At 40.7% G+C, this 14703-nt stretch overlaps 1 protein-coding gene across 12 annotated transcripts in view; it reads left to right on the top strand.

Annotated features, from left to right (window-relative positions):
* meis2a (Meis homeobox 2a) overlaps nucleotides 1-14703 on the top strand; it is a 121609-nt gene that overhangs the window by 38276 nt on the left and 68630 nt on the right. For all 12 annotated transcript variants that reach the window (XM_068039397.1, XM_068039396.1, XM_068039395.1 and 9 more), the window contains one exon: nucleotides 12347-12492. In XM_068039397.1, the coding sequence (XP_067895498.1) occupies nucleotides 12347-12492 (146 nt within the window). The remainder of the gene's footprint in view (nucleotides 1-12346; nucleotides 12493-14703) is intronic.

Here is a 14703-nt window from a genome sequence, read left to right as displayed (position 1 = left end):
AGAATTAGTTGCACATTAAGAAATTCCATCAATAAATCAATATCTAGTTATCAATAAGTATACAAATATGTTGAATAACACCCACATTTTAATAAAAATTTAGTAATTGTCCTGCATATTGAAGCAATGAATTTATCTCTACAGTAAATTATATTTTGGTGTGTTTAGAAGACTTGTGATGTCGGCCAGATTCAGATCTAGCAAAAGAAAAAAATATTGATAGTGTTACATTTCAGATTATCGAGGTTTAATTGGCATATTAATTTTCATTTTTTTAAACCATTATCTTGTATCAACTATGAAAGAGAAAAAGCTAATCTCTAGAGATTCTAACAAAAGATATTTGAAAGACATAATTAATAGCTACGCAACATTTATGTGTACCAAATGCTTGCAACTTGGTTGTAGAAACTGTGAAATATTCGACTCAGTGATGCACACAAAAGAACTATGAATGGAATTTTCTCTTTATTCATGATGTACTGGGGCAAAATTCCAGTCATTCAGTCTTTGTGGTTAACCATTTGATGTTGAAAAGGTGTAAAAGAATCACAAATCCTGTTGAGTTTGGTTTACATTTACAAAGGTTGGAGCTTAGTTTTTCAAAAGCTTAAAGCATATACAAACCCACAAGAAAATCAAACGGAATCAAAAATGGAAATACTTGTCTCTATAACTAAATGATTAACTGACAGCAAAATACACAGACTAAGCTCCTTAAACACTTACACCTGGTTAAGTTTAGGTGATTACAATAATTAGAGTAAGTTCAACTGTCCTTGTAGAAATGCAGAATGTGAACTGAAAAAATGTGAGATTTTACGTTTAGATCAGGGTATTCAAAGCTGTGTCTGTGGGGAGGCTACTCCAATGGTAACAGTAGTTGCATGTATCCTGGGGTACAGTCTGCAGACAATTGGGTGCCTGCTGGAGACATCTGTGAATGTTGACCTTTTGACCTGCAAAGAATGCTCTGGAGGTGGGGGAATGTAACTGCTCTTTATGGCCTAGAGGAGATTGAAAAATATACAGGAGGAAACCACTAAAATTCTCAAACAACTAAATACTGAATAAATCAAGCATAATTTTTTTTAACATGAGATATGCCTGTATCTAGTTCTGTGTTTATTTCCAAGTTAATCATGTCTGTATGAATTGAAAGTCTTTAACTGAAAGGTTAAAGTTCAGAAGATGGCTAGGGTGAGAGGTGAACCATGTGATGAGGATTACTGCAAATTTGGGCACCTGCTTTTAGGTCTGAAATGTTCTTCCCTTTCAGCCAAATGTGCGGTATTCTCAATGTTATTAGAAAACATATACAAGTTAAAACATGCACAAATTTACACTAAATAGCTCCTGTTCTTTGGGGAATTTACATTCCTACCGAACATTATTTAAGTCATTACCAACCAGTGTTCAAGGTTATTTTCTTGTAGCTGCTGGGAGTATTACTTTAGTGAACTCTTATGTGCGATGTCCTTTGACACAGACTGTGAACATTAAGGGAACGTAGTTGGCTGTCAGTCAGTGTTGCATGACACTTGCCCTGCTGTTTGATGCCGGCTTGAATTGGTAATGTGGGATGAAGAGAGCAGAAAGCGTTCTTCCTAAATGATATTTTTAGTTAAAAGCAGGACACGGGAAGAAATAGGGTATCAGGTATTCGCTGCCAGGGTGGGTGTGACGGGGGCTGATAGGTGAAGGGCTTTAACAAGGTATAGGCAACTTTCCCGGTGCTGCAAGTGCCTTTGCATGCTTGAGCACCGATTCCGGCGCTAGTTGAGTCCCCTGAGGTCTGGTTGAGCTCTGAGTTGATCGGGGATGATTTTTTTGGGGGGGTGGGGGAGAATGCAGCTGTGTAAAATAAAATGTAGTTTGTATGAAGTGCATGTTGGTTCTGACTCGCAGAAGCAGCTGCAACACTGACTTTGTATCTGACAGCACAAAGGACAGTGATACAGAAAAGCAAGTAGGCAAAGCAAAGAGACAAAAGCAGTGATCAGCTAACACAGCTCCACACAGCCTGACTAATTTATGAGAAAAAAACTGCACTGTTCACTCGATCAGCACTCTAAGGAGGCAGGTGGAATGGGAGGAAGTTTTCATTGACTCTCCCGAGCAACTGGGGAAGCCACTGGAGATACTTCGCAGTTTGAACTTTATCAGGGTCTACGCTTAATCAATATTGTATTGGAAAAAGAATTAATTACTAAAGCAGAATAAAACAGCTGCATTTTAAACCAACGAGCCATCAATTCTGTAATCTTTCAGTTACAGCTTAGGTGCTGCGAGGTTCATTTTGGCTTCACATAATGAGGAACTGAGGGAGTCTCCTCATGTACGGTTTGGGAATTTGCATTAGTCTGTTTCAATCTGTTTATCATCACTGCAAGCGGTTTTAACCTTTCCGCATTCACCAGTTTTTTTTTCTGATAAATTATCGAATCTGCGATTTCCTCAAAATTCCGACGTTCACTGCAGAGGAAAGAATGAATGCTACAAGCGTCAGTGCCATGAGAAAAAGTCTTAACCTTTTTCCACTCCCTTTTCAGTGGGCTTAGGACTGATTGGTTTCAAGCCGGACAAACCTCTATTGTACAATTCTAGGGTCAGGGACCTGCCTGTTAAAGAAACAGTAATTTGAACACAGTCTGTAAACGTTTCATCTGTAATTTCCATAATGGTGAATTTCAAGGCGGGTTGAGGGGGTTATGGGAGATGAATTAGGTTTTTAGTGAGCTCATTAGGAAGCCAAACAGAGTTTAGACAGCAAGGCAGTGAACATAGCTGTAATCAGTTCTGCTCGCTTTGTTCCCTGCCTTCAGGACATTTTTGAAAACTTCATGGCAGGGACTGATGAGAATATGCTGAGAGAGGCTGGAATCTGAAATCTGATGGTTGACTTGTTGATTTGTAAACCCTTAATTCATTATTTCTCCACTTTAATCCCTTATTTCTTCAAGGAAATTACACGATTAATAAGCCTTCATATCTACTTACACCAGTGCCCTATAAATCTACTCTGGAGTGATTTCAGTCATTTGGAAGTTTAGCTTGCTCAAAGAAGCCTGGGAGAGGACCGATTATTAACTATTTTAAAAACAAAACTGAACTTCATAATTTCCAGAACTGATTGGCATTTAATTGGCCTGTTACGGTTAAAGTGGTATGCTGATTCATAACTGGCATGATAGAGACCGATTTGAGCCGACAATGTGTTTCTTTTTAATATTTCTCAGAATGCTCATTTTTTTTGTGGTTTCTAGGAACCAAGAGTTCTTTGCAGAAAATTGATGCATTTTGCTCTGCTAATTTTCATGCTCATTTCAATTAATTTAACATGACCCAGATTTCCTTCCTCAGGCTCAGTCTGACTAATTAGGAGAGTAACACCTAGAATCAGCCATATTTAAAGAAAACACTGGAGAAATGTAGATCTAAGTGGGTTGTGAACTAAAGCAGTGTATCAAGTGACAAAACCAATATTAGACGGAAGTGCTCGATGCCACAAGTATCTGCTCCGGAGAGTACCTGCTTTTAACGGCCATCGGCCAGATTTGGAATATTGGAGTTCTAGCTAAATGCTGTAGAAACAATGGTATCATTGAGACACGCCACCTAGATAACCTCTGGGGCCAATTAGTGTAATTTCTGTAGAATTGGCAGGATTGTTCATTCCTCTCTCAAAATGGAATGGGGTGGAGTTGTTAGGGAATCACAAACTGCAAAATTCCCTGTTTTGGACTGAGGCCTTTATTAGGTACTGATCGATGTCAAAGAGAGTTAAGAGAATTTTAGACATTAAGAGCTATTATTGTGGAGAAACCCCTCCTCTGCAATTTTGAGCAGACACAATGTGCATGCATTATTACCAACTGATTCATTCTGTAACAGCCATCACAAAGTGAAGAAAATCTATCGGACTATAAACAGAACTCAATGCAAATAGCATCAAGCCTGTACATGTAGCAATGTAAATTTTTAAACAATCCTTTTGGCCAAGGGTTTAGAAGTACTTAATGTTGCCATTTCTCATTGGCATTAGTTGCAATTCTACAATTCATGATATGCTTCATTTCTGCCACTTGTGCTCATGTTAGTTGGATAGCTTTCAACACAGAGCACCATGGCTCTAGAGTCACACATACACATTGAACATTATGACATCGGGGATTGTGTACTTGTGTGGGCTGTGAAAATGGACAGTCGCAATGCTCCACTGCAAACAATGTCAGAGTTTAAGGGGTATCCAATCCATTTTACTGCCTTGAGCTGAGTAAGAGCTATCTACTTGTGCACCATCCAAGTCAATTTGGTTAGTCAGACAGGTAACTGATACTAACATCGATACATGTCACAGTGTTATAAAATGGCGTCTGGAGAGTTCTATCTTGTGATTTCAGATGAGCTGATACAATGCTGATTACTCTGTACTGAGAATTTGGTGCCGCATTTATGATAATTATAATATGAGTATGACACTGAATCCAAAGACCCAATTTTAACCTGCCTGGTGGGAATGGTGCTGTTGGGACAGGGCTAAAATGGTGGCTGGGCAGAAGGCACTAGATTCCCACAGTACTCCATCACCCCATGCCCGCCTCCTCCCCCTCCTCCCCCCCCCCCACTCACCACCAGCCATTTTACTGCCAGGATGCTGGAATCATGGAGGCCACACTCCACAGGCAAGCGGGGGCATAATTAAAATGTGAAAGTCACAGGCTGATGATGTCATCGGCACCGCAACATGATTTTAATTTAAGATTATGGGTGACCCACATGGGGGCAAACCCAACACCAGTGCCTGGTGGCAGCCCATAGAGAGGCCTGAAAAGGCCAAGGTAAGTATTTAAGTGCACCTTTTCTGCAGCTTCCATGTGGGGCAGGAGTGGGCCTCTCTAACCTAACTTTGCCTCTCCCTCCCAGAACCAGCATCACCTCTGGAAACACCACCCATTCACTGCTAGTTTCTAACTTCATGCCAGAGATCAGTTCCTTGGATCCCTGGTATTCTTGGGTATCCTGCTCCAATTTCTGACGTCGCGGGCCCTGATGTCACACTGACAGTTTGGGGCAGGAGGAGATGCTGCAGGATGCCCGCAGGGTTAAAAAAAATACTCGGGCTGACGTCTCCGCCAGTGTTTTCCTCCTGCTCCATATCTTGCCCACCCTGAGTTAAAGTTAGTCATCAAATGAAACAGTGAGTTGAAAAATTGAATCAAAATGACCACTTAATGAAATTAAATGGAGTAGACAGTAATTAAGAATGCAATACAACAAACAATGATTTTTAAAAGTAGAAAAATATACACACCACAGCTGGTAAATGTCAGTTCAGCTATAACCAAGTAGGCACAGACTATTAAACCTGGGGAATCCAGAACAAGGGGACTTATAGTTCAGCTATTCAGGGGCAATATCAGGAAACACCTCTTCACATTAAGGGTAGTAGAAATCTAAAACTCTTGCCCCCAAAAAGCTGGTGAGGCAAGATCGATTGAAAATTTCGAAACAGAGATTGATAAATTTTTGTTAGGTAAGGGTATGAAGGGATATGGAACTAAGGCAGGTAAATGGTGTTAAGATACAGATCAGCCACGATCTAATTGAATTGTGGAACAGGCTCGAGGGGCCGAATAACCTTCTCCTCTTCCTGTGTTCCTAAACTGCAGGCGTTTCTTCTAATAGAAACCAATAGTCAATTAAATGAATAGCTTGTGAATACTTAGAAATGTTTTTGTAAAAAAAATTATGACTGCAGACAATAGCTTTACAGCACCATCTTGCATTTATATAATACCTTTAATGTGAGAAATATGCCACGGTTCACAAGTTGAGGAAAGGTAGAAGAACAGACACTGAGCCATGAAGGAAAAGATTAGTACGAGTCACTAAAAGCTTAGTGGAAAGATGGGCATTGAGAAAGTATTTAAAAGAGGAGGAAAAAGTGAAGAGATGTTGGGATTTAAGAGGACAGTTCCAGATAGAATGGCTGGACATGGCATCAAAGGTGGGACGTGTGTGGGCACACAAATGCCAGAGTCCAAGGAACCGTGGGTGGAGAAACATAGAAATATTTATGGCATAGAAGAAGGCCCTTTGGCCCCTTGCTGGCCGAGAAAGAGCTATCCAGTCTAATCCCACCTCCCAGCTCTTGGTCCATAACCATGTAGGTTACAGCACCTCAAGTGGAAACCCAAGTATTTTTTAAAACTGCAATGAGAATTTCTGCCTCTATCACCCATTCAGGCAGTGAGTTCCAGAGCCCTAACCCCCTCTAGCTGAAAAAATTACTTCTCAACTTGCTTCTAATCATTCCATCAATTACTTTAAATTAAAGCCCCCTGGTTATTGACCTCTTTGTTAACAGAAATAGGCCTTTCCTATCCTCTCAATCTAGGCCCCTCATAACTTTATACACCTCAAGTGCATCTCCCTTCAGCCTCCTCTGTTCCAAAGAAAACACGCCCAGCCTAGCCAATCTTTCCTCTAGCTAAAATTCTCTATTCCTGACAACATCCTTGTGAATCTGTTCTATACTTTATTTAGAGTGATCATATCCTTCTTGTAATGCAGTGCACTAATGAACTGTATGCAGCATCCTCGCTGCAGTCTACCTAGTGTTCTAGTATAACCTCCCTGCTCTTATACTCTATGCCTTGGTTAAAAAAAAGTAAAGTAAAGTTTTTTTAAAAAGAAAATAAAGAAGGGGATATAAGGCCAGTGGAGGTTGCAGAGATAGGGCGGGCAAAGTTATGGAGGAATTTGAAGTTGAGGATAAGGATTTTAAACTTAATACATTGAGGGACAGGGAGCCAGTGAAGTTCAGGAAGGAGGAATGATGGGCAAGTGCAGGATGGGATGTGGGCTACTATGCTTTGGACAAGTTGGAGATTTTGGATGTTCAAGTGTGGGAGGTCAACAAAGAGGGCTTTGGAGAAATCAAGTCTAGAAGTAACAAAAACATTGATAAGGGTTTCAGCAACAGAGGGCTGAGATACTGGTGGACATGGCCAGTGTTGCAGAGGAGACTTGATGGGGATTGAAGCTTAATTCTGAAGCAAACAGGACAGGATTTTGCTTAGTCTGGTTCAGTCTGAAGTGGCCAGGGTGTAGGATGGAGACAGTGGCAAGGCTGAAAACGATGGCTTTGATCTTCCTGACATTCATTTGGAAGAAGTTGTGACCCGTGCATGACTTGATGGCATACATACATACTGACATTACAGAGGTGGTTAAGTAAGGTAGTGGAACAATAAAGCCAGATGTTGTCAGCATATGTATGGAAAGTGAGCATGGCCCCAGTCAGTGCTAGTGATTATTTTATCATTTTATATCGAAGACAGAAACTTTTTATTAATTCCTGGAATTTTACATAGGCATATTCTTCCCATTAAAATATACGTCTTCTTTCTCATAATGATTACAATGGCATCTGAGAACTGTTGTCTGACTTTTGACTTAGAACTATTGAATACTTATCTACCTCTTTGGAAACCAGCATTAACACATTAACATGTTCAAAGTGAATTGGAAATAGCACTTAGAAAGTACCTGTATTGACAATCTAAATATAAATGTGTTGAGGAACCATTGAATATGGAAAAATATTTATCAACTGAACAGGCAAGCACAACTCACTAATATACAGGCAAAATAGCACGGATGCTGGAAATCTGAAATAAAAATGGAAAACGCTGGAAATACTTAGCAGGTCAGGCAGCACCTGTGGCAAGAGAAAGAATTGTTAAATGTTTCAGGTCGATGACCTGGAAAAAGTTAGCGATGTAACAGCTTTCAAGCAGGGAAAGGGAGGTGGATGGTGGTGGGGGGCAGGGGTGGGGGCCGCGGGGAGGGGTGGGGGTTAAGAACAAAAAGGGAAGGTCTGTGATAGGGTGGAAGGCAGAAGAGATTAAATGACAAAAGGGACGATGGTGCAAGGCAAAAAGAGATGGCAATAGGACAAGTAAAGGAACAAAAGATGGGTCTAAAAAGACGTTAAATGGGAATAACAGAAACATCACCAACAGTTGCTTTCAAGAAAAAATGGGGCTAGAGGTTAAGATCTGAAATTGTTGAAGTGAATGTTAAGTCCAGAAGGTGCCTAATTGAAAGATGAAGTGCTGTTCCTCGAGCTTACGTTGAGCTTTATTGGAACAGTGTAGAAGGCCAAGAATAGAGAGGTCAGAGTGGGAGTGGAGTGGAGAATTAAAATGACAGGCAACCAGAAGCTCAGGGTCACGCTTGCAGACTGAAAGAAGATGTTCTACAAAGCGATTATCCAATCTGCATTTGGTCTCCAAATGTAGAGGAGATTGTATTATGAGCAATGCATACAGTATACTAACTTGAAAGAAGTACAATTAAATCGCTGTTTCACCTGGAAGGTGGATTTGGGGCCTTGAACGGAGAAAAGGGAGGAGATAAAAGACCGGGTGTTGTATATTCTGCGCTTGCATGGGAAGGGGATGGGGTGTTGGGGATGATTGAGGGTTGGACCAGCATGTTGTGGAGGAAACAGTCCCTTCAGAATCTGAAAGGAGAAGGAAGGGGAAGATATGTATGGCAGTGGCATCACGATAGAAGTGGCAGAAATGGTGGAGGATGATCTGTTGAACATGGAGGCTGGTGGGGTGGAAGGTGAGAACATGAGGAACTCCATCATGGTTCTGGGAGGGTGGGGGGAAGGAATGACAGTAGAATTGCAGGAGATGGAATGCATACAGTCGAGGACCCTGTCAAGGAGAGGAATCCTCAGCTGAGGCAAAAGGAAGACATTGGAAGCGTTGCTAGGAAAAGTGGCATTGTGAGAATAGATGCAATGTAGATGGAGAAACTGGGAGAATGGAATAGAGTCTTTACAGAGAATGGGGTGGGAGGAGGTGAGGTCAAGGTAGCTAGGGAAGTCAGTGGGCTTGAAGTGGGCTATACTATTAGTTACATCTGTTACTTGTCTTATTTTCTTCGCTGGACAAATGAGAAAATTTGCTGTATTTCAAGGACAGCTCTAATATATCAGATTTCTGTGTCATTGAAGCCACATTTCTGACTCTAGATATAAATAAGCCATGGGAAGACTCTCAGAAAGAAATTTGCATAAATAAGTAGGTGAGGTGTGCTGCATTGCTTCATTGGAAGCTGAAGATGAAGCTTAAAGACAGATGTAATACCTTAATCTACTTTTTTAGCCTTTGCATGTTTATATTATGATCTATCTCTGCCTAATTTGGTTTAAGTAGTAACCGGTACATTTTGTTTACCATTTAGCAAGTGTCTTTAGGCTCAGTGTTACTGGAGTCTTAATCCTGCCTAAGCACGGAGCAGCAATGGCTGCAGCCCCATTGCCTGATATGTTGTGAATGAAGCCGCTTTCTGTCAGTAACATGTGGTCTCTTCACTGGAGAGCCCTGCGTAAATCCTGTGTAAATAGAGGGAGGCTAACAAAAGATGAGCCCCTGCAGCTCAGTGCATTTGGAGCCATTTGGGGGTTGAATGTGCTAAATGCTGCTTATACCGCCTGAAAAGTTGAGGAGAAAGGAGCATAAAATCTCTTTTTTTCTCTCTCTCTGCTTTTGCCTGGAGGGAGTTGTGGGTGGGGGGGGGGGGGTGGGTAGAGGGAGGTTGTTCTGGGCTAGAGAAGCCTGAGGTAAGCCAATGAGGAGTGTTCATAGTGCTGTTTTGAGTGTAAAGAAGGTAGTATGGGTCACTGTCTCCTCTTTAACGTAGGAAAACCCACGCAGTTCTTAAATGTTGCATGCAACAAAAGAAAGTGCAGCTGTTATACAGAACTCCAGCACAGTAGGCCGTGCCCTGCTGAATATCTGGTCACTTAAAAATAAATCTTACAAAAATTCAATTTTAACACACAAGAGCATGCGGCACAGCAGGTTGGAAAGACAGCCCAGTAATTAGAGGTTCAGGTACTGGTAGTTTTAGGAAAATTAAGAGAAAAGTAATGTATTTTATGCAACACCACTTTGATAAGTTTTAACCCTGGTGTTGCAAATGAAGTATGCCAAGAAAATAGCATTATTTTATAGGCAAAAATATCATGTTTCAAAATAAATCAGTAAACTGCCTTGTATCTTACATTTGCCACTCATTAAAAGACCTCATGTTAAATTTAAGATTTGATATATTTCCAATTATACTAAATTAATACCTTATTACAAAGATTTCATTTGAGATAAAGGTTGAGATAGCTAAAAATTTTGGCAAATAGAAATGCTAACAACATTTATTTTAGCTCATTTTCCTTTCTTCCGCATCTTATTTTCTAATATGCACACATACTTCTGATGCCAGCTTTTTTATTTAGGCATAGAATTTTCCTCTCCCCAGGCACAGCTTTCCAAAACTGCCTTAGGCTATAACGCAGCACCTCAGATCCCCAAGGCCCAGTGCCCGACTCCTAATAGCCACTCTCCATCTGTGTCACATGGACAGATGATAAGACATTTCCAGTTTCTGTTTTGGAGTGTACATCCACTCAGGTTAAAATGCCATAGTTGCCAAGGAACAGTCAGAAGCCATTAGCATTTGGGAAAATTTGCCCTGCAGCATTCCTTCCTGGCATCGTGGAAGAAGGGTGTAAATCACCAGCTCTCTGTGCTCGGCAATTGTAATGAGGCTCTGTGAATGTTTCTGGTCCAGCATCATTTTTATGATTATTTCCACCTTTTTGGCTCCCCGTCATGATTCACGTTTGCAGAGAGGTAGCAAAAGTTAGTGGTAGATGAAGGGTTGTGCACTGACATTTGTGCAGATGGAGGGAGCTGCACTGCCTTGGGGCTGGGTGGCTGTAATGAAGTGACTTGTCAGTCTGTAAATACTGGGGTCGCCTCTTCGACGTGATGGAGGGTATCACATTGCAGTGAAAATGGAAACGTCAATAAAATTAATCTGCCAACTCTTTGCTGTGGGTTTTTTCAGCTTCTGTGGCCAGAGAGGTAAAAAAATAACTTGCGTAAAAGTTGCAAGGAAAGGACCCTTGTTTAATGTAAGTGTTAAGTGCCACCAACCCTGGTAATCATATAACTAGAAGACAGTAGTAGAATTAGCTTCTACGTTTGTAGCATTGCTCAGGAAGCTATGTGGCTCTGGCTATGCTGATTCCTAAGTTTATTGTTTTAGGCTTTCCTGAACAAGGTTTTTACTTAGCATGGGATTTATGGCATTTACTGCTAATGAATGTCTATTCTTAAATTACAAAACCCACAGTCTCAGTGCAATTTCCAGATGTCCTTCCAGGACCCCGGCTTCTTAAACATCAGCAGGGAGCATAAACTCTACACTTCTCTGTTTTCTTCTTTCGTGTGGCTTTAGGCTAATGATGTGCAAGAGAAAAACATAGCCGTCGAATAAAAAAAACCAATGCTGTTTCAGTATCCTTCATTTATTTTGCATTTGATTATACTTTGGGTCCTTTCTTTCTTCTTTCTTTTTAATGTTATTGGTTCAAATATTAATGGGGAAATATGGTATATATAGGTGCTCTGATTGATGCCTCTCAAAAACAGGAGGACAAGCACGTATGAATTTTAAGAAACTACGAGTCCAGGATTGCCTTGGTGCAGAGTTTTTTTAGATACATAATTTAGATGCCCTCCAGGCAGGCTTTCAAGGCATTTTTGCCTGAGGGTAAAGAAAAATAACTATGACTGTTAAAAGTAAATGATTTTTGCTAATGCACAATTAATGCAAGGAAAGGCAGAACAGTGGTGAGAGTGGATGGAGGTAACTCCTGATTTAAGGAATGCACCCTGCCTTGATATATACCTAATTCACGTAAATATGAGAGTTGGAAGCAGTGATGCAGGGAGACAGAGGGTGTCATCCTATGCAAATATATTGGGGGAGGGGTGCGATATGAACTGTGGTCTGTTCTGTGCAACGAGCCATGACATGGTTACTTACACCTTATGCAAAATCCCTGTAATGTTCAGATTTTTTCTTTGCTTTTAAGTAGTCATATATGTTTAGTTAGAAAATCTGCTTCTAAGCCATCCCATATATTTAGAGAGCAAAATGAGATCAAAACAAAATTAACGTTTCAGCTTTTAAACCATATATAAATTTAGTTGACAGTGGGCTACTTCTCTCTGTCAGAAGCATAGCAATAATTGAATTAATGATACATGTGTGTTCATGTGAAGTTTATCAAAACAGGATTGGGAGACATGGTGCCTTGCGTTAAATATTATTCACATAACAATCCAGTACTTAAACGAGAATTGTTATCAGCTTATATTATCCCGAATCAGTGTGAAATTTGATTACTTTTGCAAGTTATTTGCAGAATGCTCATAAAGTGTAATTTTTTCTTTTCTTTGTTCTGTGATTTCAGGCGATGGGTTAGACAACAGCGTGGCCTCACCAGGCACAGGTGATGACGATGATCCAGACAAGGATAAAAAGCGACAGAAAAAGAGAGGCATTTTCCCCAAAGTAGCTACAAATATTATGAGAGCATGGCTCTTCCAGCACCTCACGGTATGTACAGTGAAAAGAAATCCTGTGTTGGTTAATATTGCTTCCTTGATGTTGATTTAAATGGTGTCTAAAGTTCAAGAGAAAGTGTTTCTTGAATCTGCAAGCATTGCACTCCATTTTCTTCAGATGTTCAACTCCTTATGGCTGTGCCCAACAATATATATATGAAGCATGAGGCTTTGCTAAACATTCTCTTCTGGATGACAAACTTAACAGGAGCTTAAGGAAGAATGTGAAACACATTTTAGATTGTTTGATATCGTTCCTGCTCTGGTATTTTGAAGAAATATTATTTAAAAATTACTTCATGAGAGAACCTGGGCAGGATTTTTGAAGGCCAATCGGAGCGGGAACTAACATGAGCGGGCGAGTAATTTTGCATTGCCGGCCGGCGTGCCCTGAGCCCTTTTCAGGAAGGCCGGATCGGGGGTGGAATGCCTACTCACCCACCAGTGGCATTTCATCACACTAGGGACACTCCCCTCCCACACACACACATCCCGTTGTGGACATCGAGCCATATCTGCAGCCATTTTTAAATTATTATTTTTTTAACCTTCTCTTCAGAGGGCACCTCCATTGTGAGGCACCCTGTCTTCCTGCATGCATTGGCAGCTCCCACCTTGGACGGTGGTGCATCGATGAGTCATTGCTGGAGGCCTTCTAGGCCCTCCAGCCTCGGGAGCCTGTCCGCCATCCTTAATTGGATGGTGAGTGTACCCTCTGGCCGCTAATTGGCCAACCCAGCCAAAATTGATGTCGGGTTACTGCTCTCGACACAATGCAGGGTCGTGACCCAGATTTGACCTCGACATCGAGGTCCCAACCCATGTTTCTCAACAAAAGGGCTAGAAGTGCATTTTCTGACCATGTGCTGTGTATATGTCTGTGTGTGTATATAATATATGTATATATAAACTTCAAACCATTGCTCTTATTACTGACTATAGATGTATAGTCTAAATGTGAACAACACTAACTTCTGTTTAAGTTTTGTTAACCCGTTCAAAATGGGCTTTCTGGCGATTTCATTATACATTTGCAGGGTCACTGACTGTATCCATTGTAATAGGAGAGTTGCAAATGTTATGCTGAGTTATGTTATTTAAGCCAATGGGGAAGAGGAAATATTACCTCATAGCCCAAACTTAATTTTTATCTCAGGTTGGAGACAGTGAGGGACTGTGTTTTAGGTTGTGTTTCAAATGGGCATTTTTCAAGGACCAAGACTCTAAACAAAAGCAAAATCATTTTAAGGCTTTTACTTTTCTTTTTAAAAAGCAAAGGAATTAATTTTTTGATAAATTCAAATGATATTAGATTAATATCCTGGTAAATCCAACAGGCGTGTGGCAAATGAGTTGGAAGTTAACCAGGACCTGAACACGCCAGGCCCAGGGCCTTGCCCACCAATTTCTACCCCAAATTAGGCCATCAATTTTAGAGTAGAAGGCCAGGGTGGGTAGAGGGGAAGGTGGGTGTCATGGTTGGACAAGATGTGCCCTAGTGTCATGGGTGCCAGCTATTAATATTTTAGTTAAGGATCTCCAACTGACTCCACTACACCGATGAAGTCGGCATCGGTGGTTCCCTGCAGGTGCAATCTGACACATTGGGTTTTGGCCTCTGGATTTTCAGGGCCCTTACTTTACTGTAATTTTGCAGTTGTAATGATGGCAAAACTGTCACTGTTCTTTGTCATTACCTTGTGAAACTGATAGCAGCATCTGGCATCCACACATGCACAGTTAAACGTGGAAATCCAAGGGTTGGTGTCAGTGATTCCCTACTCATCCAAAGGATGTGCTGTTGAAGTCCCCACAGACAGCAATATTTAGAAATCACTGAACTGATAAGAACTTCCCTCTTTTCACCTGTAATATCGCTGTTGAAACCTTCTGAAATGTTATGCTTTGTTTAAGAAGTGTAACTGGTTTTTTAGCAATGTACTAAGTCATAACTACCGCTGTGGTCCTGAAAAACGAATTTTATATTTGCACGTTGTCAAATTTTTCCATTATCCTAATTTTATATTTTTAATATACTAAAAATTATTTTTAAAGTGGGTTTATGATATTTCAGCTTCTAATGTGTTTGTCCCAATCTTTATTTCGCTTTCTGTAAAATCTATAAAAGGGGAAGGATAATCAGTGCATTTTACTTCCTGGTTTGCTGTTTGTGAGAACTGTCCAATATGATTGGCCTCTTACC

Source organism: Heterodontus francisci, chromosome 9, assembly GCF_036365525.1.
Source record: "Heterodontus francisci isolate sHetFra1 chromosome 9, sHetFra1.hap1, whole genome shotgun sequence".
Lineage (NCBI taxonomy): Eukaryota > Metazoa > Chordata > Chondrichthyes > Heterodontiformes > Heterodontidae > Heterodontus > Heterodontus francisci.
Note: the sequence above shows the minus strand (reverse complement) of the source record. Positions and strands in the feature narration are given on the sequence as shown.